The sequence below is a fragment of the Cygnus olor genome, chromosome 1, assembly GCF_009769625.2.
Source record: "Cygnus olor isolate bCygOlo1 chromosome 1, bCygOlo1.pri.v2, whole genome shotgun sequence".
Classification (NCBI taxonomy): Eukaryota; Metazoa; Chordata; class Aves; order Anseriformes; family Anatidae; genus Cygnus; species Cygnus olor.
Genome location: NC_049169.1, coordinates 198,215,146 through 198,242,384, shown reverse-complemented (window position 1 = coordinate 198,242,384; position 27,239 = coordinate 198,215,146). Strand labels below are relative to the sequence as shown.

Here is a 27,239-nt window from a genome sequence, read left to right as displayed (position 1 = left end):
TTTTTTTTGAGTGAACTATATAGTGTTTAATGAAAAAATTATTACACAGTATAGGCTTTCACAATTAAGCCACATTTTTTTTTTTGCAAAATAACATTCCAAGTAAGACTTCTCTCTTTTATTCAAAAAATAAATATATCCTTTCTGAATCAAAGCATTTCATATGACATTAAGTACAAAGAAGAAATGTACTTCTTTGGAAGTTCTGAAATAGACAGACAGGAGCTCATGGGAGCAACATTTTCCATAACAGTGATAAAAGCTGAAAGCTGATTTTTTTACAAATTTATAGCAGAACAGAATTTCCTTTTACAATATAGAACTTCAAACAGATTTCAGAAAAACACCATTTTAAAAGTCTGAAAGGCACATGAACTGGACCATAAAACGTACTGGCACATTCACTAATACGTTTTATGTTACATTCCTAAAGAGAAACTGTGGAACCCTAACCAAGAGAAAAGACCGAAGACACCAGCAAGTTCTTTTGTAAAGTATCAGGAGTGGCAGAGAGTTTCTTTTGGCTCTTGATAAAAGCATTAATAACCCAAAGGTAGAAAGTCCGAAGCGCCGCATCATTCAGTCGTATTTGGACGAGTTGCTACATAAACAAACACCACAATCAGCAGTACTACGATGGCCAGCGTGGGAAGCACTACGGTGGTGATCTGTTGCCGGGCCTCTTGCATCGCCTGTTTCCTCTCCTTTTTGTCTTTGGAGGTCTCTTTTTTGGGCTTTCCTCTTAGCTGCCTCATTTTCCCCTGAGGATCTTTTGGTTGCCAAAGCGGAGGAGTGAGGGGAGTTGAGCTGCAGAAGATGGGCCAAGGTCTCTCGAGGCAAGGGGCTGAAATATTCCGTCTCCTTCAAACGGATGGCTGTGCAACTAACTGCAAGAGAAGGGGGAAAAATGCAAGTCTTTGAGCAAAATCTATATATATAATACAGTTATTAAAACTATTTCCAGCCTCACTTGGTAAAGCTTCTCCCTAACTGGCATCAACTCACTCAGCTTTTCTCAATGAAATTGAATTGCAGTGTGTTCGTTCACTTCATCATAGAATCATAGAAACATGAAGGTTGGGAAAGACCTCCAAGATCATCTGGTCCAACCATCCCCCTACCACCAATGTCATCCACCAAACCACGTCCCTAAGCACCACGTCCAACCTCTCCTTGAACACCCCCAGGGACGGTGACACCTCCCTGGGCAACCCGTCCCAAGGCCTGACTGCTCCTTCTGAGAAGAAATGTCTGCTCATTTCCAACCTGAACCTCCCCTGGTGCAACTTGAGGCCATCCCCTCTGGTCCTATCACTAGTTACCTGTGAGAAGAGGCCGACCCCCAGCTCCCCACACCTTCCTTTCAGGTAGTTGCAGAGAGCAATGAGGTCTCCCCTGAGCCTCCTCTTCTCCAGACCAAACACCCCCAGTTCCCTCAGCCGCTCCTCACAGGACTTGTGCTCCAGGCCCTTCACCAGCTTCGTAGCCCTTCTCTGGACACGCTCCAGGACCTCGATGTCCAGCAACATTTCCCCAGGATAAACTACAGCAGTTTGTCGTGGTGTGTCCATTCGCCCAGGAGCACTGAACTTGCCCTGTATTAAGCTGGAAACAAAGCCCAGCACCATACATTTTATCCTCCCAGGCAAACAAGATAACACAGCTAAAGACTTAATGAAAATAATATGAATTAGTCTTGCGTCAACACAGAGCACCAGCTGCCCCGTCTTGTAAGAGCAGCAGGCTCCCAACCAAAGGTCTGTGGCTCCCCACAAATCTGCAGAACCAGGAAGGGCAAGCACGCAGCCTGTCATAAGGAAAAGCATTAAGCATTTATCATCCACACCTGGTATTTATGGGAATAAAGGGTACTCTAACAGGAAGGAACGTGGGGAAAGAGCTGCTTAATTTACAGAACATAGCCTAAACCATAACATGACTCAGTGCTGTCACTCTCATTACAGCTGTCATTTTTCTATGGAGAAAAAAAAAAAAAAAAAACACATCCTAAGTGCTAATCAGCCTGCTGACAAATCGCTGTCTTAGACAAGCAGTCATTAATAAGCTAGTTGCTCTGGAGCATCAACCGCACTGGTTTAGAAAAGCAGAAGGAACTCTCAGGCAGGATTAACAAAAACACCGCACCATGTGAAGCCTTCCTGAAAGAAGGAGCATTAGGAGGTGCTTGTATTCCCGAACCCAAGGGCGCAGGGAAGTTTTTCTCTCCCCCGACACTGCCTGCAGCTGTGTAACTCACTGCCTGGGCTGGGGGAGGGAGAGGGCCTGCCAGCTGGCTCTGTTCCTCTTTGCCATGTCCCCGCTGCCGCCGCTGCATGCAGGCCACTTGTATCTGAGCACAAATTGGGGGTGGAACAGTTACTGCTGCTGTGCAGTCAACTTTTGGTTCAACTGAATAGGAACTGATGGTTTCCCATCACTCAACATACCGGGAATTAAACTTTTGAAGAAATTAGTGGGTGACTGCAACTGCCTCTTTCCTTTCTCTCTTTTTTTCTATCGCAATATAAACCCGATGTTAGCGTGCTGCTGCAGGTGGTGAGCACACGGCAACAAGCAAAGCTGCAACGCGCTCGCAGTTCACCACGGGCACGATTTCTTCTCGATGCATCATCTTGGTCAACATTACAAGTTGTCTTATGACTGCCTTAAAAAAAAAAAAGAAAAAAAAAGTGGTTTTCACTGAAAGTGAGATTCTTCCTGCTGGTGTTATCACTCAACCCTGTTCGTCAGGCTGACGACAGAAGCAAAACCAGACTAAAATGCCCACGTCCAAAACAAGAATCCCCACCTATCAGCTAGGTGCAGCTGCAGAAGGGCTTTCATCCTTTCTTTCATCCCTTCTCCTAACAGCAAGCTGCCTGTTGTGAATCTCATCCAGTCGGTTAGGTTGGCGAGATGTTTCATCATCAGGTCATCATTCGGGTACAATGCGGAACAACTCCACCAACCCAAAGCCACGGAAGCGACCAGACTAGCAGAACGATCCTGTGGCGTTGGGAACCCACCAGCAAACCAGCAGGTCTGTACGTCTGTCTGTCTGTCTGTACGAGGTCCTCCCTGGGTGCCATCCAGAGGAACAAGCCCAGTGTGAAGGACCCATGGGCAGCTGGGGTTGCTCCTTCAGCATCCCATGTGCACACCTTGCCAGCTTCTTCTGATCTTAAACTCCGTAAATTCAACCTGGCCTCCGAGGCAAACAGTTCCCGTCAGTGTTGATAAAGCATAAAAGGGAAATTTGGGTGGCTGGGGTGATTCTCAAAAGAGGAGACAAAGTTCAAGTCTTAGAAAGTCTTCCTTCCGCCAGCTGCAGCACTAGAGTTGAAATGCAGAACGTATTTAGAGACCAGAAGTGGTCAGTGAACTTCACAGCAAGGAGGCAAATAGGAAAGGGATGGAGCAAATACACCACACCCTGTTCCAGTCTGTTTAATCAAATAAGACTACCTGATTTCTAAACGTTACCTGTTCCTTTCGTCAAATCCTCATCTCTCTTATTGACTCAGGAGAAAGTCTTTGGTATTGCAACTTCTGCAAACTGTGTTTTGGGGGGAGGCTGTTTTTTTTTTGTTGTTGTTGTTGTTTTGTTAATCACTTTTCCAACTTATTCTTAGATTCCTCTGGGGAAAAACAAATCTCTGTTTTTCTCCTCCAGTTTCCATTTTCCTCCTACTCTGGTCACAAGCTTTGTTACCGAACTCTGGAGAAACTACTATGCAAAACAGAGCTTTACGTTTATCCCCTGGGATAACTAGAGATGCGTTTCACGTATTTTCATATTGTTTTCTGTTTCTACTGTTAGTGCACGTCAGTGGGTTTTGTGTCTGGATTACTCACAAGACCTAAGAAGTGATGGACAGTGAAATCCTTTGGGACTTTCTGCGTAACATAGTAACAAACAGGAGTTGCCATGAAACCAAGCTCTCAAACAATAAACGTATGCCTTGCTCTACACAGCATCACTTGCTACCCAGACATTAGAAACATCAAGTCTCTTTTGAATATTTCATTGTGAAGCAAAATGATACCAAGTTAATTACATACACTAGCTAGCATCTGATGGCTTGGAACATAAAGCCTTCCTGCAAATGTCAGCACCACTTGAGTCGCAAGCTGATGCTCTCCAGTTTGGGAATCTGGCATCGATCTTCAAACACGCTTCCAGTAGACCGGGCTACTTGGCTTTGCTACCAGCAGAGATGGCCTTGTGCAGAAACCAGCCTACAGTTTTTAGCCAGATGAGCCTCGGGGTTCATCCTACCTAAACCACAGAAATGAATCAGCCAGGCTCTGCAAGCTGCTGCCAGGCTCCTGCTGCCTCTAGAAGCCTGTGTGGTTTCTGCAGGAGAATTCACCCACAGGAAAGGTCCAGGACATTGTACATGTACGTGCAGGTGTATTCCTGCTGGTGCAGAGCAGTGCTTAAAAACTGATGTTCAGCTGCATAAGACAAAATTTTGTGGCCCGTGTTGTGCAAGCAGAGTAAGGGTCACAGCCGTCCTTATCCACTTCCAGGCCTCTCACTAGCCACACATGGGCTTCACTGGCCACTAATTGTCCCGCTTGCCCACTGGAAAGGCCAAACTTGGACAAGGAGTGGAAGGAGATAATATAGCATCAGGATGCCTGTAATTAATAATCTAGTTAGCACTGCCTGTGTCTCAGATCAAGCTGCTCTCAGAAGGGTGATGAGAAAGCGATGGCTTCGGTGTACTCCAGTCTTGTGCAAACTCATTTCCAAGCTCAGTGACCAGCGTACTCACTCTGCAGGAGAGCTGGAAACTTGCCTTTTCTCCTCAAACAGAAGCTGAGAGTCTTCTTTCCACTCCAAGTGCTGTCACACGCTGTATGCATCCCCCTGAGGCTGCCTCCCATTTCTAGGAACTGCTCAACCCAGCCCAAGCACCTCCGACGCTGGAAATGAACACCAAACTGGGTCAGCTACTGCTTTTGCTGGTCAGTGACTCCTCCAGCTGGGACATTTGCAGGAATACCAACAGAAAAGATTAACAGAGTCCAGTAGAAGTGGAACATCTGCAGTCCACAACAGCCTGTCTTTAACTTCACCTTCCTTTTATGAATGGCAAGCAGTGACAGGGTGTAGCTGTTTGGAACATCCATTTCAGAGGCTGCCTCTTCTCTCTGACACTGCAGTGCTACAACTTGACCCTGAAAAACTACAGTTTCAAGCAGAACAAAACATGGAAAGTTCAAGCCAGTGAGGACATACCTAAAAACGTTGTTCTTCAGCGTAATAACAACTCACAACTTTCCTGTCCTGGCTCAAAGTCTAGCCAGTGCGATTACGCTCCTCTCTGCCCATCATCCAAACTGCTTTTTACATGTAAAAATGTTCTTCATTCTAATTTCTGGGTTAAATTGCTCTGAACTGGTTTGCAGAGCTAACCTCAACACCTAAGAGCACAAATCAGTAGGCTTGCTGAAGTTACTCACACCGATGCTGAAGCATCTGGCAACACCTTAAGGCAACTCAAATGTGGTTAAGCAGGGGCGAGGCTGTAGTAACACCTACGGGGACTGACAGCCTTCAAAACACATCAACAATCTTCCAACCTGAATTTCTGGCAATCCGCTGCCTCCTTTTGTTGTAAAATTAACCCTGGCCATTAGTGATCTGCAGGTAGAAGCTCCTCACATGGCTCCTCACATGGCTGCTCCCGGGCGCCAGGAAAGGCAGAGCCGACTCCGGCTGCGCGGGTGCCCGCTGAGTACTGCACTTCTGGATCTCCTCCTACAAGCAACATGCACAAAAGATTTCGTTTATCTGCTCTTAGTGTAATCACACGTCTAGACATCTGAGGAACTTATTATCACTGCTGTTACAGCATGAATGTATTAACCACATTAAGCTGAATAATTTCTCTCCAAATCCAGAATTACAAGCGTTTGTGAGCCACTTTGGATTAACCTGGCCCCAGGATCCTGCTCCCGACACTGTAACATTTCTGGGACGGCGAATCGCCTTGAAATTCAAACAAACAACCCAACAAGAATTAATTTTTATCATTTAAATTTTCCCCTAGGGCCACGTATGTTACTGAGCCATTACAAACAAACAAACAACAGAACAGGAGACCAGGAGGACACGCTGTATTCAAATTGCTTGCCAACGGGAGGGAAAAAGAACACAAGATATGTAAGCAGACAACGCTCTTCGCCTTACTGCAGCGTCAAAAAGCCCCTAAAACCAGTAGTTCCCAGTCACTAGAATACATCAGAACCAAAAGTAAGTCAAGAGGAAGAACCCAAACCCACAAACCTATCACCTTGTTCCTTTTTTCTGTAACCAGACTTGCAACTTCAGTGCACTGCAGTGCCCTACAGGCTGGAACAGGAGCAGAGCCCCAAGGATGGAAAGATGGAAAGAGGCCACCACCACGAGGAGGTGGCAGCTCCTGACAGAGATGAAGGAAATGTGACACGGGGACTGGCCACCACAGGGTGCCTGTGGCCGGCAACTTGGCAGAAATAACAGCACCACAGTTCCGCCTTCGTTAACGTCTAGCTGCTGCTTAGACCCCACTTTATTTCCTGCCTCTGAAACCACACAGATGATTTATTTATTTTTTTTAATGATTGAACTGTGTGTGACATTGTTATACAAGCCCCAGGTAAAATTTAATAAAAGAAAGGTTTGCTTTAGACTACCCTACGGAGCACAGATTTACTCCACAGCTGATTTCACCTTGAGGTGAAATACCACATTTTGGCCAGGGGATTGGCTTTCCTGCAGCTCTCGGGTCTGGCCATTGCTACGACAGCACCGGCAAGGTCACCAATTTCTAATGTGATTTGGCCAGCTTAAGAGATGCAGCTAAATAGGAATTTTAAAAAGTATTTCAGCAGGAGCTCAGGACAGATTTCCGAAGAGCAACACATGTGCACAGAGCTCTGGATGGGGTCTTCAGAGACCTCGGGTCTGCACGCAGCCTCTCCGACCAGCCAGGCCAAGGTCCAGCTCCGCCACTTGTTTTTCTTGTGCTTCGGTTTTCACAGGTGTAAGAGAAAAGTGAAAACCCTTGCATCTTCCCTTCATTCCTTCAGACGACCTGGGTGCCCTGTGGGACTTGCAGAAGAACTCAGACCTGCTAACACCCAGCTCCTGCAGTCACAAGCCAAAACTGCTCCTGCGTTTTTTGTCCAACACCAGGCACCTCACGCTTCTGCAAACCTGACTCTGAGGGGAAAAAAAAAAAAAAAAAAAAAAAAAAAAAAGCACGATTCTAACAGTTTTTATCCAACCGTAGCACTTACTGTCCAGCTATATTCCCAACCACGTCCAAGCACAATCATGCTACTTCTAAAACACTAAGTGTAAAATGATAAGTTTCAAAACCTTTGTTATTTGACGAGCTCCAAAGGAGCAAAATGTTCTATGCAACCCTTTGTGTGGGTGACGGAGATGGAGAGAGCAGAGATCTGTCAATTTGACTGAAACAGCTGAACCCTAAAGAGCGGGCCTGCCCAGAAGATTAACATAACGCTTTAATCCCCATCACACCCTCCCTCCCTCCTCCCCCAAACCCACTTCCAGCAACACAAAAGCAGCCTCGCGATGGAGCGAATAATTCCAGTTGCAGTACAGTTCCTTCTGGCCCTGACGCGCAGCTCCGGGGGACCATTAACATGGAGAAACAACCATTATCTGCTCAAAAAAATAAACTTTTAATTTGTACGAGCTGTCCCCCTACTGAAACAAAGGCAACTGAGTGAGGAAGGAGCGTGGGAAGAGCTCACCGCGATACGGGTAACTTTGGCTCCTGTGCTATCAGATGCTCTGGGTCACCATGCCCACTGCTTCCAGGCAGAAGTTACGAGGCGGAGCTGGCGAGTAGCTGAAGACAATACTTGCAGTGCTAAAATTGAAATCTTCATGTTTCAGTGACGCTATCTGTCATGATTTCGGAGTGCTAAAAGTGAGGAAAAGCATTAAGAGAAAAATTTTGGCTCTGTGAAAAATGGATTTTCGCACCACGGCGTGAAGCCGATCCTTAATACCGTAAGAATCTACCTCAGCCTATTTCACTGCAGCAAAGAATCAGGATTAACAAATCAAAACAACCCCTTCTTCGAGGGCAAAAGCTTTTAATTACGCACATAACAATATGGAATTATTAAAATGCTGCTTGAAGTCGGTTTAGCATTATTTTTTAGTGAAAGTTGGGGGGTGAGTTTTTTGGTGGTGGTTGTTTTTACTTCTTCTTTTTCCTTTTTTTTTTTGCCAAATTACCGACCTAAATCTGAATTGACCCGTCATTACTGCAACATCACATTTACTGCAAATGTAGCTTTGAGAGTCTCCAAACTACTCGCAGCATTTGGAAAATGAAAGCCATCACTGAGTACTGCCAGGAAGTCAGGGAGTGCAAGGCCGTCAAAACGAAAAGCTGTTTCAATACGATTTTCACAATTCCGAGGACTTGGAGGCAGCGAGTAATCTATATTAGAAACAAAAAGCCGCGGATTTCTGCGTCTGGGAAGGTGTTGTTAAAGAGAGACGAGGTGCTGGTATTTTAGGCACAGACATCCAGTGCAGAGCAATCCAACCTGCCCTGAATACGGCAAAGACACAGCAGAGAACTGAATGAAAGATAAAAAGGCGAGTCCTTCTGCTCTCCGAACAGGGGGACAAATAACCAAGATTTTTCCTTGTAGATAAAGAATCGGTATCAAGACAGCTTCTGCAAGAGGCAGTCCAATGACGAAGTGGGAATAATATTTACTGAAAACACGAGGAAAACAAACGTGTAATTTCTGTCTCTGCACGATTTCAGTTCCCAAGGCAGGGCTGGAAGAAAAAAGCTTGCCATTCTCCACATCTGCAGCCACAGATGATCTTGCACAGAAGGGCAGCAAACCACAACACCTAGCATATGACTTCACATCATGTATTTGCTCAGCCGTTTTCTTGAAAACTAGCTTTCTCAGCTGTTCCTGACAAAAATCCGGTGGACACGAAACATTTATCTTTCCACTGCGTTTACAGAAATTCAAACTGTTTCTAAATAGCCACGTTAAATAAACACAATAGCCACCGGTGTCAAATTCCTTAAAATTCATGTGCTGCTTTCCCAGATTAACTCCGAGCGTTTGGCCTCTGTGCAGCAAAAGGAGTACGGCACGAAAATGACGTTTTGTTTGCCACTACAACTGCACCAGGGCCAGCAGCCCACCGAGCCCTGGGCTGTCCCGGCTACCTCAGCTCCACAAACTGAGCTGCCGCCCCAGCAGCGCTCATCCTCTGAGCCGGTAATGGGAAACTCTACATCCTAAACGGGAAATTCTCATTTTTTATGTTCCAGCACGTGCGTTCTGGTTGGCACTCCTCCGGTTCAAACTACCGGCTTCCCAACAAAGTCACTCTGTGAGACGGCATCGCTGCAAATATGTTTGAAGCAGATCCCTAAGACACGAGCGAGGCAGAATGCCTGCAAGTCTGAAGGCTGACGTTAGGGTTTTGTAATGCAAACACGAGAGTTGAGGGACTGTCACTGCTTTTCATTATAACTCTGCTGTCATTAAAACTTTGGCACTGAAAGTTCAGTCCCGACTAAAGCTTGGCAGGGAAAAAAATCCGTGCCCACAGCAAGAATGGATTGCGGAGCCTAAAACCACAAAAACCCAAAGGCAAGGGATGAGCTTGAGGTGGCAGCGGGGCTGCTGGAACGATGGAGACTGACCAACAGAAGAGGAAAGCTGAGAAACAGCTCCCGAGACACCAGGACAACATCTAGAAACAACATGTGTGCTTCCTGACCACAAGACAATCTGTGAATGCTCAGATTTCTTGTGAAACAGCCTCCTTGGAAGGCACAAAGGGAAATCTCCCTCTTCTGGCTCAAGTTATGGAACTCTCCACAATAACAGAAATCAAAACTGATGTGTATCTGGGCTCCTGAAAGCCTCCCGAGCCAGTCCTGCAGGGGAAAACGGACAGCGCTGCCCTGACAGCGAAGCTTGCCAATTTATGGAGTGTCCTGGAACTGGATGCAGTCGAACAAGGGGTTCTGATCTCAAACTCACCCGCTTCAGGGCTTGTTTGAAGTTCTGGTTTTTCAAGCTTTTCTTGGCACAGCTGGTTTTTCAGTAGGAGGCTGAGGAAAGACTGCTGGCACCGTGCCTGTCTCTCCCTTCTTGTGCACATGCCAGGGGAGGGCTGCATGACAGGACAGAGGAACTAACACAGAAGTCAACCCAAATACAGTCGTTGAGGTGAGCGTGTGTGATAGAGGAACCTCTTTCCCATCTCCGCAGGAAAGGAGCCTCCCTCAGCCACTTGTTTTCCAAGCAGGGCAAGCGTCTCACAGCGTTTTGCTTAGCTGTGGCGTGGCTGAGTTCATTTCCACCTCCGCCGCCTTCTGCGCTCCCTTGTTTGATCCGGGTAATTGAGTTATCAGTGAGTGAAACAAAACCCACCTTGCATTAGAACAGCACCACTGGTGAGGCTGGAACTCCTCTGACAGCCAGAAACCTGCAGTTTCCCCAGACTCCTTTCAAATTACAGCAACGCGCTCAAACATTGCGACAACAGTGCAATCAGGACACCTTTGGGGGGAAGGGAAGGTAAGAACTGAGACTTGCAACACAGGATGGGTGGGGATTTTTGTCTTCCTACCAGTGCTCTCATTAAAGTCTCATTCTGTTTACTTCCCGGCTTAAACCTGAAGCCTTATTGCATTTCACTAAACAATCCCACATTATAATAAAGCAGCAGGCTCCCCTGCCATGATTGATAGACTCTGCTTGCAATTATTTAAGGAGAAGGCACATAATTACATACAGCTGGATTAGGCTGATCAAATCCCTGTTAGTGTCTGTCAATTTGCACATAATAAGACAGTGTGACATTAATGTAAACTAATTTCAATGCAGAAAGTTTAATTAAGACCTAAAAAAAATAAAAAAAAAAATTAAGAGATGGATGAATAAAAAGTTTTGCACGCTGGAAGCAAAGGGAGTTTCCCAGCTGAGCCATCCCCCAGACACAAGCCTGGTTTTGCCTTGGCAGTTCTGCAGCAGTGGCTCTGGCACCACCTTTGGACGTGCCCTCTGCCAGGGCTTTCCATCTGCTCCAGACGCTCAAGACAACTCAAGACAGAAGCAAACGGCGTGGAGCTGCGTGTATAATGGAAGTCCATTACAAGCAAGCACAGGTAGTCAAAGGAGGGGGCCTCGCAAGTTCCTCTCGGTGCTCAGCAAGCAGCTATTGATTCAACACCAGAATTCAGCCACCAGAAATTACGAGTGATCTTCTAAAGCATTTACCCAGACCAAAACACGATATTCCCTATGTAACAGTATTTATTTGCTCCCTTCACATTTATTCCTTTCTGCCTGGGTTGTTTTTCAAGTACTCTGCTGTGTTCTCAGTGCTCTCAAAGTCACCGCCGACGCACCCAGCGCAGCGTCCCGGCTTCATTCCCCGCTGAGCCAAACTTTCCCAAGGCAGTCCCGTTCCAGAATTGCTAACCACAGCTAAATCATTTCAAGGGGTTAGTGTGGCACACCAGCTGCTTTAGAGGGTGTGTAGGACCCAAGGAGATCTGCGACATAGTCCCACAGCACATCTCATCCCTCCCGGGAGCAGCAGGATCCAGCATCTCGCGCAGGCCAGCTCACAGCTCCCAAACGTGCGGTCTGATTTTCCCACGCTGCAATTTCCTAGTATGCTCCCTGTTAAATAAAATCAATTTGAGCATCTCATTAAAGAAAAAAAAAAAAAAAAGCAGGTTTTGATTCATTTTTAATGGCTTCTCTGTCAGCCGAGCCTGCTGCTCTGAGCTGGTTTACTTTCTTAGCTCAGCCACCTCACTGTGGAGACCCTACAGGGTTTCAGTAGCTTTAGAAATGCTGGATGACATATAACGCTCACCAAAGCCTTATCCAAAAAGGCAGCAAACATCCTGAACCAGTCCGTTTCCCAAGCGTGAACGTTTCCCACAGAATTAATTTTGGTCAGCTAGGGGAAAGGGAAACAAGGAAAAACTTGAGAAGCGTAAGCTCTAGAAAGGATTACGGTGCAATCTCCTGGAAAATACATTAAAACTCAATACCATACTAAAACCGTCCAACAAATTAAGCCCTCTACTGTTCGATCACATCCCTCCAAAGCTCTCAGTCACCCTCTCCTTGGTCAGGACAAATTGCTGCTAGATAACCTCTCCTGAACAAGCCTACCCGTTATTCTAGCTTATGTTCTGGTTTCTTTGGCAGCACAGCTATTTAAGCCACCCTCCTAAGCCAGCTCCTGCGGTAGTTTTTCTGTTCCATTACAACTCTTCAAAGCATCATAAAGGCAAATTGAATAAGCACCGCAATTTGTGTTGCTTTCTATTTATAATACTGCGGGCACCTGCTGCTGCTGAGACCTGAGTAGGCATCTTTCTTTCTTCCTATGGATTGATGCAGATTAATCTCAAGAGTTCCCTATTTTGGAGCAACTTCAAGAAACTCCTCCAGGCTGTTGGGTTTGTGGGTTTTGTTGTTGGGTTTTGGTTTTGTTTTGAGAGTGCTTGTCTTTTTTCTTCTCATTTTTATCAACATCCAACTGACCTGCTCTCGAAAATGCAGCTCGCTTTGTTTCCTCGCTCACCTCAGCCACGTTTGGTAGGGTATCTTCTGGTTAAATGCAAGGGCAGGAATTCAGCAAGCAAATCACTTCAGGTTTTCCCCTGAACCTGCAACAATTTACATCCGTAGGGCCCGTGGGCGGTTTGGGAACCGTGGGTGTGCAGGGAATGGCTGTTGGAAGGAGCCTGCTCACCACCCTGCAGACACAGGGCTTGGATCCCGTGTAATTTGACCTCTCAAACCAGAGATATATTAGTTTCCTGTCTCCTCAAAGCACCCGTGACCGCCAAGAGGCAGCTCAGGCTCTGCAGGGCAGGGTTAAGCCCCGGGTCTGACCTTTCAGGGGGAGCCCCAGCCCCAGGTGCCTCTGCTGGGTCAGCTTCCACTGCTTCCAAACAGCACACGGAAGAAAAAGCTGTAAGGAAATCAAATAAAAGATGTGGATGGGATCCAGGTCATTAAAGAGGGACATCAGTTATCGTTCTCATCTCCGCACTGTGGATTTTCCCGGGGCAGCTGTCCTGTGAGGTCTGGAATTCTCCTCCAGCTCCCGCCGATGCGTTTAGGGGCGGTGTTGCAGGCTCCTCCGCAGCCTGCCAAGGGATCTCGCAGACAAATTCACAGGACAGCCCGAGGAGAATTTCATCCCAGGAGTGACTCTTTATGCCTCAGATCCTCCTCCAGAGGGATGCTGTGCTACTTGCCTCTCTGCAGTATTTAATGTGGGCCTCAGAGGGGAAGGATTTTAAGCACTCCCTTTAAAAAACATGCAGCTTTCTCAACCAAAAAATAAAAATAAAAAAATCTTGTTGCTGTTTTTAATCATCCCAATCTTGCAAAGATTGCTGTTAGCTTAGAAAACCACACAAAAATGTGTAAAATGAAGTTTTCAAAACTCTTTTTACTGCATTTCTTGAAAAATTAAGCAAATAAAAAGGCTCAGAGACGCAATAAAACATCTCTGTAAAGTACTCAGTGTGGCGCTCTCCTTCTCGTTCTTACTTCTTAACCATACAAACTCAGTATAACCATTATCTCAGGAATCCACAGATTTTTAACTCTGTACCACCATGAAAGAGATAACACAGACTTCCTCAAAAAATAAACGAGGCACGGGGACCTTGCAGGTCATTTAAGAGGCACTGTTATATATTTTTCAGCCTCTCCCTGCAGCTTCCAAATTACTGTCCCCAAACTCCTGTAACCTTCCCGTGTTCTCATCCCCTTCCACAGTTACTTCTTATCACACGGCGAGGTTTGGAAGTTTTGCACCAGCTACATTCAGGAAATCAGCTATAAACAGGCATGCTGTAGATCCTCCACAGCTAATCACGATTTTTAGCCTTTCAAGCAAATAGGACAACTTAAAATGGCAAACATTGCTCTATCAGCCCATCCATAAATTAGGAGTGACAATGGCAGATTATTACTCATTCACTCAGTGTTTGTTTGGCCCTGAGAGAACTGGCTTTATTCCAGGAGCTGGCAAACATTGGTTAATATACACGTAAATGTTTTATTTCTCTCAGAGTAGGCAATTTCACGAAATGAAATACCAAATTAAAGACGACCTTAGTTTTTTCTGCTGATGCCTGCCTCGGATGCAGCGCCGCTGAAAGCCTTTGCAAGCGTTTTCACACCAAGTCACCAGGGGAAAAGCCACCTTTTCTTTTGAGAGTGAGACAGTTTCACTGTGGAAACATGAAAGCTTTTATATAAATATTAATCATCTCAGTTTTCCTTGAGGTAAGTGGATGGAGACCGGCTTGTGTAAGGTTCCAGGGCTGACTTGATACGTACTGAACTGTCTTTGCAAACTGCTCCACGAAGGCTGGTCCTCAAGGTAAAAGGTGCACTGCCTCGGTACGAGAGCTGCAGTGCCAAAAGTAGATTCAGAGGCCCCAAAATTTAATATGAGGGCACTTCAAAATAGCACTTCTCAGCTCCTAAGAGTGAAGATGGGACATTTTGTCATTTGAATTTCCAGTAACACGGAAAAGGAAAATGCGATTTCCCTCAAACAAACTAATCTGAACTGGGAGGAAGAAGAGAGACAGAGAAAAGTGACGGATGTTCGGCACAGAGATAAATAAACCAAACATCTGGTCGGAGAACCAGGCAGTGGTTTAGCAGGGCTTCTTGCTAACCACCAACCCAGCACCCAAATGTGCTAAATTAAGCCAAGGGAATACACCAGCTTTCAGACAACTGGAGATGGTAGCAACAAGTCAGCATTGCTCATAAATCTCTGGGCAGAAGGAACACAGGATTCACGTATTTCAGCAGAGCAAGCTTAGAACGAAGCACAAACTAACTTAGCACTGGCAAAGCTCACAATAACGTGATGGAACTCAAGAGTTAAAAAGCGTACAGCACTTAACCAAAAAAGAATCAAGGCACTCCAAATTCCTCTCCCTCAAGTGGAAGACAGAAGATAATCAAACACCGATGGGAAGCAACAACTACCAAGAGAAGATACTTTCAAAAGATACAGGACTATGCACGTGTGGGAAGAACTGAAGATGAAGGAAGCAAAAGGAGTTCATTTCCAGTCTGGTAACCTGTCTCAGTTGCTACCCACAGGTTTCAGGCAGGTCTCTCCCTGGACACGAGCATCTGCGTATCCCAAGCGGGCTGCAGATCCCTGGTTGAGGGAGGCAGGTACAGCTGGCATTAGAATGACTCTTCTTGATATTCTCCGTTTTAATAGAAAAACAACTTACACTTTACGGGCTATTTCATTAACTAAAGCTACTTCTGAACTAGAATTTTGGGAAGTAAATACAAGAACTACGGATTTGTTTTAAGCTGCAGAAAGTCACGGAGACGATCACAGCTGCAGCAAGCACACCGTCTACCGTTTGACACCACTCTGCTTTGAACCTTGGACCTCACACCGCACTTTTCCGTGCTGCTCTCACACAAAGCACGCTCTCCCTCCTCTCGAATGGCGCTGCTTACCTGACACTTCTGCAAGCTCTCACAAGGATATCTGCTGAATGGAAGGGCAACACAACAGAACAAGGCAGTGCCGGGTTCAGCTCCGTAGAGGATTTTAAAATTTATTACAGGGTATCACTTTGGCACTCGACGTGGCTGAAACGAACGCCCTCACCTCTCTATACGAGGCGACAGCACTGTTACCAGCCGAGCCGCCGGTTGGATTCCCTGCTAACCACGTTGGACAGCGATTTTAACTCATCTGGAGAGCAGACGGCTAATCGGATTTCTGAACGGGCTTCTCTCGCTTTCACCGGGGCTGATGCATGCAGCACATAGGATTTGGAAACAGATTTTCCCCCAAATAGCTCATACAATTCTGCTGCAGCATTCCATTATCATCTCGGCTTATGCTTACGTAAACACCGCATGGAAAGGCAGCAGTCAGGTGAGCGGTCACAAAGAGGTTAATCATTACATTCAGGCTTTGCCAGGGCAGCAGCAGAGCTGACCTCTTGAATAAATTGAGCTTGGATAAGGCAGCATCGATTTTCCTAAAAAGGTTCCATTACTTAACTCCAGGCTTGTGATTTCTTGTGACAGGACAAAGTTAAGAGTTAATCCAAATTTACTATTTCTTTTCTATCCAAACAGAAACTAAGTCAATTAAAATGCAGAGACTACCATAGACCTCCCTCCCTTTCGGTGTTCTCCCCCCTCTGAGAGAAACTGAACTTCACAGGACTTCAAACCTCATGGAAAAAATGAAAAAGAAAAAAAAAAAAAGCTCATCTTTATTCTACAAGCCTTTCTTCCAGCACTGAAAACCCGATGCATATTTTCTGCCAACTACTTTTATCTCTGCATTGTTCTTAACACTTTCCTAGAAAGGAGATTCCTCAGCACACAAGCGAATATCGTTAATTTGGTGAGGGGACAGAGACTGTTTGGAGCCTAGCCAGTTAAAAGAAACGAGGTAGGAATGCGGATGCATTATATGACCTCCAAATCTTTCTGACACATTTTCTGCTTGACAAATCGGAGCTTCCTATATTCTTTTTTTCAAAGATAGTTACATCAGAACCAAACAGCTGGCCATTACAAGCTATTCCATTCAACAGAAGAGTTGCTTCTTTACCTCCTTCGAGTATGATAAGAATCCTCCATAAAAGCAAAGTGATCTCTTTCTGATTTCTCGCAGGTGCCCTAAAATGCTTACTGAACCACAGCAAGTGCATCCACGACAAACAGGGTGTCTAACAGACTTGAGGGTTTCCTAACTTTCTGAATTTACCTTTCTGACTCACTCACATCTCTGGGAACATGAAACTTAGTTAGGTAAGGTCTAAGAAAAAGCAAGCAAGATTAGAGAGAACAAGTTAAAAAGAAAAAAAAAACAATTACTAATCTTTGAGGGGGAAAGATATCATTTCTAACTCTCCTATCGTAAAAGCCTTGCCTCTTTCACAGTTAAGCAAAGTTTCCCCAAAGCAGCTATCACCGATTGCATTCGCTTGGAATTTTTATAGAAACAAGTGTTGGAATATGAAATGCAAAGTTAAAGTCAAAAAAGGATCTCAGATCGCAGGATGTATACATCCCAGCACCTTGTCTGCATCTCTTCAGAAAGCAAGAACAAAAAAATAATTGAACATGAAAGAGAAATAAAACTAGACATGAATTGAAACCTGAAAAACTTTTTGCTTAAGGTCCCTAATGTCTAAGAATTTATTAAGAGATGATGTTAGAGCACCTGAATTTCAGAGAATTACTTCGGAGATGGCTCCCATTGCAGCTTTTTCTGCTGGAATATTTTACCCTGGCTGCCAGCCAAATCTTCGCTATGCTGATGCCAAATAAATGATACCCAATTTCAACGACAGATGCTGTTGTGTTGACACATAATTGATACATTTATATTCAGGGCTCCCTGGAATTCTGTAACAGCAACACTTTATTCACAAGAAATATTACCGGCAGCAGAATTCAGAGGGACTGGCACATAGCTGATGCTGCTACGCTGCTGGTAGCGTGAGGCTGGAGGGAGGAGATCTTTAACTACCCAGGGTGGCGAGGACCTGCGGAGACCACGAAGCTCCTAGGGCGGTGGAAGATGAGAAGGGCCAGCAGCCAAAGTGAAGTGGCTCAGCCAGAAACCAGCGTGCTCGTAAAAATAGGAAACCTGAAAGTTTTCAGCACAAGTTGCATATCCCTTTCCTGCAGAGCCCGTAACTGCGCAGGAGATGGAAGTCATAGAAACGCCACAGCACTCAAGTAACAGCTATGGCCGTACCCTCCTTCTCGCCTTGACTTCCTTGGTTTCCCAGGCAGGAAACAGATTAGCAGCCTTTAAAAATATATTTGGAAAAGGTACGTTCCAAAGGAAACATACACCCCCCACCTTGTGTGTTCACTGTCCCGTAGATAACTTGAAAGAAACTTCCATAAATAATATTTATTTTGGAAAGCAACTGTATCTCCCCAAGACTAACAAAACTTCAGCCTTTACTGAAATTATTACTTGAAAAAAGTAGGTGACAATACAATTCATGCCTACAACCTAACTTTTCTTTATTTTTGGTACCGCTGCATCGTATTATTTTCACACGACAAATGAAAACGTTCACAGAATGAAGACATTCAGCGAAAAATGCATCCCCATTCAATTCCCAAAGAAAACAACCCTGCAACAACTTAAATTTGGCACAAAAGACAGCAGCAAATAAACAGCAGAGAGCAAAATTTCCTGTCATTTATCTAGCTAGCATATGTGGTTCAGCAAACATGCAATGTGGAATATCCTGCCATGATGCCTCTTTTTAATTAAAATAAGGTTAAGCTTAAAAATACTTTTGAATCACATTTTATGGGGATTATCAAATGCATTTGAAGCTTACAGATGAACAGGAATCACCACCTAGAAATCTTTTCAGCCCCTGGAAAACACATTTTTTTGGCTATTTCTTAAACTGTATTTTAGAAGATTGAGCACAGCCCAGAAAGCTTCTGCTGCTTGTAGGGCCTTATCTAGCTCTCTGATTTCATCCTCAGTCAACTTTCTCCTTACAGCACATGAAACAGGGACTGGAAATACTGATGGTAATTCTTCAGACTCTGCACACTGCAACTCTTCCTCTTAATTCTTCCTCTCCTTCTCTCCTGTGCTTCTGAGGGCTGCTAAGGCCAAAACCTGTCAGAAGACCTCTTCGTGCTGAATTTCTCCTTCACGATCACGTGGCACAGAGCAAAGATAAAGTTATACAGAGAAAAACACACATTTATCACCAAAGCACACACCTTTCTCTCAATAAATAAATAAATTATTTTTAAATGTCATTTAGCTCAGCAACACAGGATTTGTAAAATATCCAGGACTGTATCCTTGCAAAACCACAAAGTGATTGAAAAGGGCAAAGTGCATGAAGTAGAAAAGCTTTGTGGCCACTGGGTTCTTTTCACTGATGCAAGAGAGACATTGGAAAACCAATCTTTGCCAAGCAAACGCATCCAGGCATTAAAAATGTATGCATCAAGTGCATGGGTACCTACCCATTGGCAGCTGGGCACCTCAGGAGCAAGAACAGCAGATGAGGAAGGGACACAAACACCACCTAGCAGCTTCCCAAACTTACCAGCCATGAGGAACGTCTGGTCCCAAATTTCCTCACTCCTGTTCAGAGAAGATCCGATGCAAACCAGCTCCAGTTCAAAAGCTGCAGCAGTTCATTAAAGAGGTGTTGTGCTTAAGCTAAAAAGGCCAGTCTCTCAGCGCTGCTTTTTAAATTGAGCACTGAAATAACAAAGCTAGGTGGCTTACAGACAAGATCCAACTCCTATCTAATTATTTAGGAGCGTAGACAGAAGTGGAGGTCCGCCTGCAAGGCACTGTAGAGCTACATGCTGTCGGTGTTGGGAGGGGGATAATTAGCCCGGGAGGAACTTCATGTTAATAAATACAGACCGACTTGAATATTTCAGCCCGTTACTAAATTTCCTGCAAAGATTTATTCCTACAGGTTTCTTTGGGTGTTTGAAACAACCCCTGCTCCCCCTTTAACACGCAATAAATTTAATACCTTTCTTTAAAACAAAACAAAAAAAACAATCACACCGCTTTCAATAGCGATAACCCATCCTGTTGTTATTAACAAGGGCAAGGGTCCAAAAAGTCAAATGGGTTCTCACTCCAACTGCTACTGCTGGCTTCTGCGTTTTACTCTGGACACAGAACAGAAAGGTCTCACTCTCTGATTCTCCCACTCAGGAAGGCAGTTCTACAGCTGGAAGACATGGACAAAAAATAAAATGCTTGTATTCAAATCTTTCTGTCCCTTTTCCCCAACTTAAGTCATTAAGGGAGGAAAAAAAAGGCAGAAGTGTTTGTGCTAGAAGGTACCATATGAGTTAACACGCTAAACAAACTAGCAACAGAAAAAAGAGTAAGCCAGTTCCAATTTTTAAACATATAAAACGCTTAGAAGTAGTTCAAGGCAATCAGATTTCAGGGCAAATCTTACTTTTAAAGACAGTGTTTTCTATCCTGTCAAATGTTTCTCTTACCACTGTGGGAAAGATTTGAACAATGGAGGGAAGCTGGCTAAGGCTCGGTCTGCAGACTGAAATAATCCCAGTTCTGCATCCAGGCTCCTGAGAAGCAGCCCCAAACCGAGATGTTTAGGCAAGATGTTGACCTGCACCCCCTTCCTCCAGGCTAAGGCCCTTCCGCACAAATAACTCCGCGCCTTCAAACACACCTCACAGATCATAACACTGCAGCTACAGGCCACTCCTTTAAAGCGTCAGTTCAGTAAACCTGTTTTTGCAGTGCTATGCAGCGTCGCCACCTAACCCCCTCCAGCCATTTAAGATCTGCAGTTTCTGTCCTAAACTACCCTGAAGTTTAGCAACGTGCTTTCCCACTGCTAGGGAGGTGGCACTGCAGCGCCAGGTGGGCTGGGGTTGTGGAGAGACCCGGTACAGTAAGTGCAAAGGTCTCTAGGCAGACCTAAGGTCATAAAAATGACCAACTACACACGTATTCCCCGAGCCTTTTTGTGGCACAGCTGGGGGATAAGAGCCGTACTTAATACTGGCACGAGTAAGATCTAAGAAGAGTCTCTGGGATCTTCAGTGTTCTTTGTATGGCAAGAGCCATGCACCAAGCTATGTTTGATGGTGCCCTTTTATACCTAAAAGCTGCATCCCGCAGCTTCATCTGAACCATTCCTTATTTCTGTCATCCTTTTACTTGGGTGGCAAAACCAAGCACAAAGTCTTTCACGACACAAAGCCACTACACAAAGCGAAAGATGCTACAGCCACCTAATGACTAGTAGGCAGACAAGCTAGGAAATGAACTTTTTTTTAGAGGCAAAGAGCTTCAGTGAGTTTTAATAACGCATTTATACAGCACGCCTCCTCTCCAGGCCTGGTATGAAGCACCGTATCATGGTCAGAGAACCACTCTCTGAGTATACAAAACCAAGGTGTCAAAAAAAAAAAAAAAGACATATGGTGAAAAGGCAGTGAGACCAATTTATAAATAGAAAGCAGTCTGAGAACAAGATGAATACACCCTGAGGTTTGGTACATCCAAGGCATGATTATCTAATACCTCTAACACGGTACAAAGGCCCACATCAAGATGGGCTGAACACGAGGGTTTTATAGGTAGCAATACAAGGCTCACGGAGCCTTATTAAAGGCCCTTAGACCTTATCACAGAGCCTAACTGAAGGCAGGTGCTACCTAGAGTGTTAAAGCCCACCCTAACCTGCTTAATTTTTTCCCCCAATTATACCATCCTGCAGCCATAGCTCTTCAGCTCTTTAACCACAGTATATTTGCACTCTTAATATTTTTTTAAGAGCTTTAAGGGTTTTAAAGGTCTTATTTTTAAGGGTCCATCAATATTTTTAGGGGCCCACCTCTTAAGAGTCTTGTTTTTAAGGGTCTTATTAATTTTTTTAAGAGCTTTCTAAGGGTTTGCTAGTGCCAAGTCCAAGGGGTGCCCACGTAAGCAAATCCAATGCCCCAGCATTCTGCACTCCTCCACGCCACCAGCTCACTTCAGCCTGGAGAAGTCACTCGTGCCCGCAGCAGGGCCGGCCACATTTCTGCTCTTCATGTGACAAAGGCACAAACACATTAGTTTAGGCAGAAGCAGCTTTTGCACTGATGTTGCTCTTTATTTTCCACTCTTTTTGTGAAATACTGAGACAATTTCTGAGCAAAGCCTTTGGGGAAAGAGCTCTACGCAAAATCACTAGTCCTCTGTCTAGCACAATGAGAGCAGAGAATGCAAATTAGTTTCAATAAATGCAGCTGGCAATCAATACAAAAGGGCTGGTCTCCAAAAGTAAAACTGGTTCCTCTAAGGATGAGAGTTAAAAGGGGAAAAATATAAGAAGAAGAAAGTAAAGGAAGAACCAATGTAAACAACATTGTGGGAGGGAGACACAGAGGGAGGGGAAAAAAAAAAAATCTAACGATATGACTAAAAATATTAGACAAAGTGACAAAAAACAGCTGGGGGTAAAAAGGGAGGAAATACAGAGATAACTGGAGTGCAAAGAAAAGGATCATTAGAAAAAGCCTAATGGCAAACGTGTGCAATCCAAACAGGAGATAAAATGAAAATTGTGAAAGGGAGCAGAGAAGAGGCTAGCTGGCACTAGGGCTTAAGGCGACAGTCACGGGTTCACGTTCCAGCCCGGCTCCCAGGCACTGATGAGTCTGATAATGAGTTTCAGCATTTCTTCCACTGCGTGTCTGGCCACTTCACAAAACCTTGGGCTTTTGTCTCCTCACCTTCTGCCATAATTTTCTAGCAGCCAATACCCACCTGAGTGGGCCAGAGCCCACTCACTCTAACCTGCATGCAGAGCCCTTTTTTAAACCCCTTCACCTCAGGAAGTCCACAGGCAGCCGTGAAGGATGGAGAAAAGCCCAGCATTACCATTACCACCTGTTTAAAGAAAAGAAGAGTTCCTCAAGATTGACACTTTCACTGAGTCTCCCTATTATTTTGTCCAATTTTTATAAGCCGGTTAGAGAAGGAATACATTATGGTCACAGAAGCCTTCCCTTGCAGCTGTTATAGTGAGTGCTTGATATAAAGGCAAAAATAAAGGTATTTTTGGCACTGTTAGCTACCTCTATTCAAGAGAAACCAAAAAAATGAGCTTCTCGCATATTGCAAGGCAGTGTCACAAATCACTCTCAGTCTTCCATGTATACATGTAGTCCTGGTTTCACCAACCATTTGGTTTTAGCAGAGAACTAAAGCCACTCATTATCTTGCACATCTTTTATATTGCAAATTAGCAACAAGGAACAGGTTACTTTGCTTGAAAGCCTTTCAGCCCCTAGGAGTATCGCTAGTTAACTACACAGAACTCCTTTGACCCCAATAAAGGTGCTTTAACAGCACGCAATAATTACACAGGGCGGACAGCGGTGTCTTCTGCACTCACACGGAACTGCAGGGAACATCCTATCAGTGCAGAGTATTTATTTAGATTAGGTTTTGACCGGAATACTGATGGACCAGGCAGAGAAGTTTCTGCCAAGTTGCTAATATACTTAAAATTATGCTTAGCCCTTCAGAACTTTAACACAGAACAATTCAATCAGTGCATGCCCTATGCTTCGAGAAATTCTCCAAGATTTCTAATGATAACAAGTGGCCAGAAACTTCCAGTCACGTTGACATCTAAAAGCAAAGAGCTCACATTTTAAAGGGAGAAAGAAGCGACCAACTTCTTTGCAACTAAAAACACTGTACAAGAAATCAAAGAAGCGGGATGGAGAAGAATAAAAAACCCTGAGACCAAACCAGGGGTAGGGCAAAAGACAACAAAGAGAATATTATCACACATTCTCATCCCCTCAAGATACACGTGTGCCTAAAGGGCTCACAAATATCCAGTCTCTGGCTGTCTGCCACATCCAGTGTGCAGATCCTCCTTCCTCTATTGCCTACAGCAATTATTTCAGGCTTTGTCTTAACAAGTAAAATTCTCTCTCACAAAAAAAAAAAAAAGTATGGGTGGAGGCCTGCACTGTTGCAGAGGTTTACACCAACAGCCTCTGGGACTGCCACTACTGCTAAGACAATTCCAGGATTTTAACAGCACCTTTCCCTAAGGTAGCAGCAGTTAAGACCTTTATACACTAGACGAGATGCCCTTCCACATTAGCGTGGCCTATTAGCCACAAACAGGATTAAGAGCTCAGCAAATCCTCACAGAGCTCACATCTGTCAACGTAACTCCTTCCCATATGGGCTGAAAGGAAGGTAACTTCTCAGCTTTACTGAGCACTTACAAGAAAGCTGATATTGCAATGGTTATTCAAATAATAATAATAATAGTTGCGGGGTGAGGTGGGGGGATGGACACACAAAATCACGACAAGGGAGGCCCCTCAGAATGCCTTATTTTGTGATAAAAAATGTCATCTGGTTAAAGACCTTGTGGTCTTACAGAGCAGCCCTGCTGTTGCCTTGGTGGCCCTGTACAGCAATTAACATCAGGAGACCTCCTGAGAAGACAACAGCCAAGATCTCTTTGCCAGATATTACAGAAATCTTTCCGTGCTGTGAGAAATCAAACAACTATCACAAAAAAAAAAAAAAAAATAGAGCAGCTCAGATCTGCACGCAACACAAATTGCTATGGGACAACAGGACATCAATGAATCCACAGATATTTCTTGCAGTGCATGGAGAGTCTAGCAGGGAGACAGACAGATCATTTTGCTCCGGAGCACACAGACCTTATAGCTGAATCAAGAAATGCCAGATCCATTCTCGAAGAGCTCAGACTCTTTGGGAGTAGCTGGGACACACAGCTGTAAGAGTAAAAGCAAACCCAGCCAATTCAGCAGAGAGAATTCGTGCTCAGTTCTCTCAAGCCCTGATACCACTGTAAAAGATAAATTAATCTTCCTTTAAGTGCAGTCCCCATGACAGCACTGCTACCTGCTGAACCAGGGCAGGTCTCCTGCGACTCTTCCTGGAGAAAACTCTCCCTTTCCAGCTTCTCTACAGCACTGCTTCTAGGTAATGCACACAGCACCAGGCCAAGTCTTGTTGGGCTTCAAAGTAACACGCAAGGGAGAAAGACTACGGAGAAGGAAAATTTGTAACAAAAATTAACAAATAAACTGTTACCTTACCCGTTAAGTGCCACAGCGAAAAGATTTACTGTGTAGTCAATCGACCATCCCGTAAGATAGCTCATACCACCTAATCAGTATGTATATTGTATAGATAGGCAAAAGCACTTTACTGCCTATTTAATGCATGGAAAAACATGATTAGTTTAAGTATATATATATTATTTTGCTAGCATACTGATAAGGCAGTGACCAGGAGATTGTCTACTCTCTCACCTGTTGCTGTGCACTCCTCCAAAAGAGCAGTTAGGAATGTGACTGAGGGCAGCTGCCTCACACAGCGCAACCTCCGCTCAAGCGGAGGATCTGGATCTGGGATCACCTCACAGCCCAGGTGCTCTTCCACAGACACGCTGCCACTGCTAAGATCTTGTCTCAGGCAAGTCAGTCACAGAGTGGCAGAATGGCCGAGGTTGGAAGGGACCTCTGGAGATCCCCCAGTCCAACCCCCTGCCAAGCAGGGTCACCTAGAGCACACTGCACAGGATGGCATCCGGGCAGGTTTTGGGTATCTCCAGAGGAGGAGGCTCCACAATCTCTCTGGGCACCCTGTGTCATTGCTCTGTTACCCTCACAGTAAAGAAGTGCCCCCTCATATTGAGCCAGAACCTTCCGTGCTTCAGTTTGTGCCCGTTACCTCTCACCCTCTCGTGGGGCAAAACAGGGACAGTCCTGTTGGCCTGCGAGCACTGGTCACACCCCAGAAGGGTGTTCTGCTAAGGACTCCCTAGAAACAGGGCTTTCTGATAGCCACTCTGGCAGCCTCTGAAGATGCCCAGAGCTCTGTAAATGGCTCATTTTTACCTCTGTATGTATCAGTGCTGTCCGTGCTTTTCTATATCACTCTGCATTTGCAGTCAACAGCTTCGCCAAAACCCTCTTGAGGAGCAGAAGATAACAGTTGTGCGAGTCCCTGCTGGAAAGAGCACTAAAGAAACAGGTAGTTCCTAGAATTTCCTACATTATAAAGGGTATTTGACAACCACACTCCAAATCCCTGTTGGTAAATGTCCCTTCTACATTTCCTGCACATCATGAGGGAAAGTTACAACTAAAATTGCTATAACAACGAGCTGTTCATTTATCTGACAAAGATGAGTGAAATTTCTAACTACAAAGCTTAAGAACAGCCTAAAACCTGCTTTCTTCTTAACTTCAGTCTAGGAGGTCTGCGTGGTATAAATAGGCCACTAAAGGCAGTTAAAAGAGAGAGAAAAAGTTATTAAAAATGCACTAATTAGAAACTTCTTTTTTTTTTAATAGGGTGTCAGGGAATTTCTGCAAGACTTTTGTTTTATTTAAAGTAGACAATTTCAACAGACCTAAAAATAACACACAATCAGGTTTTCCAAATTGAGAGGATCACGAAAATCCCCAGGAGGCCCCAACAGAGCCGGGCACCGCTCGAGCCCGCAAAAACCTGACACAAATTTGGGGCAGGACCACGGAATGTAAATCTCCATAACATGACAACATTTATTTTCCCTACCGTCTTAAAAGGTGTGAAGCATAACGGCTTTAGAAACATAGCGGAAAGTAAATTATTTTTTAAGGTACCCAACTGTACAGGGAACCGAAAAAAGCTACAAATTGAACTCACGGCAGCACACGGCAGGGACAACACACGAACAAATGAATTCACTGCGCTTAAGAAAGAGGTAAAACCAGCATATTTGCATTCAGAACGGATTATCTTATTTTTCTTTCCCCTGGGTCACCTTTTAATGCTTTCCTGAGCTTACTTCCCCCCTCGGTCGGCTGCTTAAACACAAGTCTCGGTCCTTCCTCACACACGATCGTCCTCGCGACTGAGGAAGCGAAATTAAAGAAATAGACGCCAGATGAAGAAGTTTCGAGCCTTTTGAGGAGATTTTTTTCCTCATTTCCAAGAGCTATTTTCCTCACGGATCCCCCCAGCAGGGTCGCCGTTCAACACCGGCGGGGCCGGGCCGCCCCCGGCGCCTCACAGCCGGGTCCCTCCTTCCCGGGGCCGGCTCCCTGCTTCCCCTCACTTCAAAACTTTCCGCTTTTAACCACCCTGGAGCACTCGGAGCCCCCCGAAAGTCCTCGGGAAGCCGGCCGGCCCGGAGCCCCTCAGTTCGGCGGCTCCCCCCGGAGGGGGGACCGGAGCGGGCTCCCGGAGCCCCGACCGCTCCCCCCTCAGCGCTCCCTTCCCTTCCCTCCCCTCCTCCCCGGGACAGCCGCGAGTCCTTACTCGGAGCTGCGCCCTCCCGAGAGCAGGGACGGGCGGCCAGAGAGGGGCAGAGTCCGGGCTCCCCGCCGCAACTTCCCCGCTCCGCCACACGTGGGGCTGAGTGAGGCGCGGGGGCTGGCGCCGCTCGGCGCAGAGGACGTGGCAGCTCCCTCCTCTGCCTCCTCCTCCTCCTCCTCCTCCCCTCCCTCCCTCCTCGGCCGAGCCGAGCCGGAGGCTCCTCCCGGCCCCTCTCTGACGGAATTCGGGGCGCCCTCTGCCGCCCGCCGAGGGTCCCGCTGCCCCCCCAGCTTCGCCC

General features: G+C 45.5%; 1 protein-coding gene across 13 annotated transcripts; it reads right to left on the bottom strand.

Moving 5' to 3' along the window:
• On the bottom strand, positions 1 to 27,239 carry SMCO4 (single-pass membrane protein with coiled-coil domains 4). 13 transcript variants are annotated; one of them, XR_005816106.1, is made up of 8 exons: positions 26,945 to 27,239; positions 19,182 to 19,829; positions 7,777 to 7,949; positions 6,952 to 7,216; positions 5,593 to 5,770; positions 2,810 to 5,195; positions 2,448 to 2,665; positions 1 to 887 (listed from the first exon to the last, which is right to left on the bottom strand). XR_005816106.1 is itself a non-coding variant. In XM_040544258.1 (2 exons), the coding sequence occupies exon 2, from the start codon at positions 753 to 755 to the stop codon at positions 576 to 578; it is 180 nt and encodes a 59-aa protein (XP_040400192.1). In that variant the 5' UTR covers positions 756 to 887; positions 26,945 to 27,154; the 3' UTR covers positions 429 to 575. The 13 variants fall into 13 exon arrangements, 2 of the variants coding, with proteins under 2 accessions (XP_040400192.1, XP_040400193.1); XR_005816108.1 differs by having other exon boundaries at positions 3,027 to 5,195; XR_005816107.1 differs by lacking the exon at positions 2,810 to 5,195.

Coding starts and splice junctions, on each gene's coding strand:
- SMCO4 (XM_040544258.1), bottom strand. CDS start 755: ATGAGGCAGCTAAGAGGAAAGCCCAAAAAAGAGACCTCCAAAGACAAA.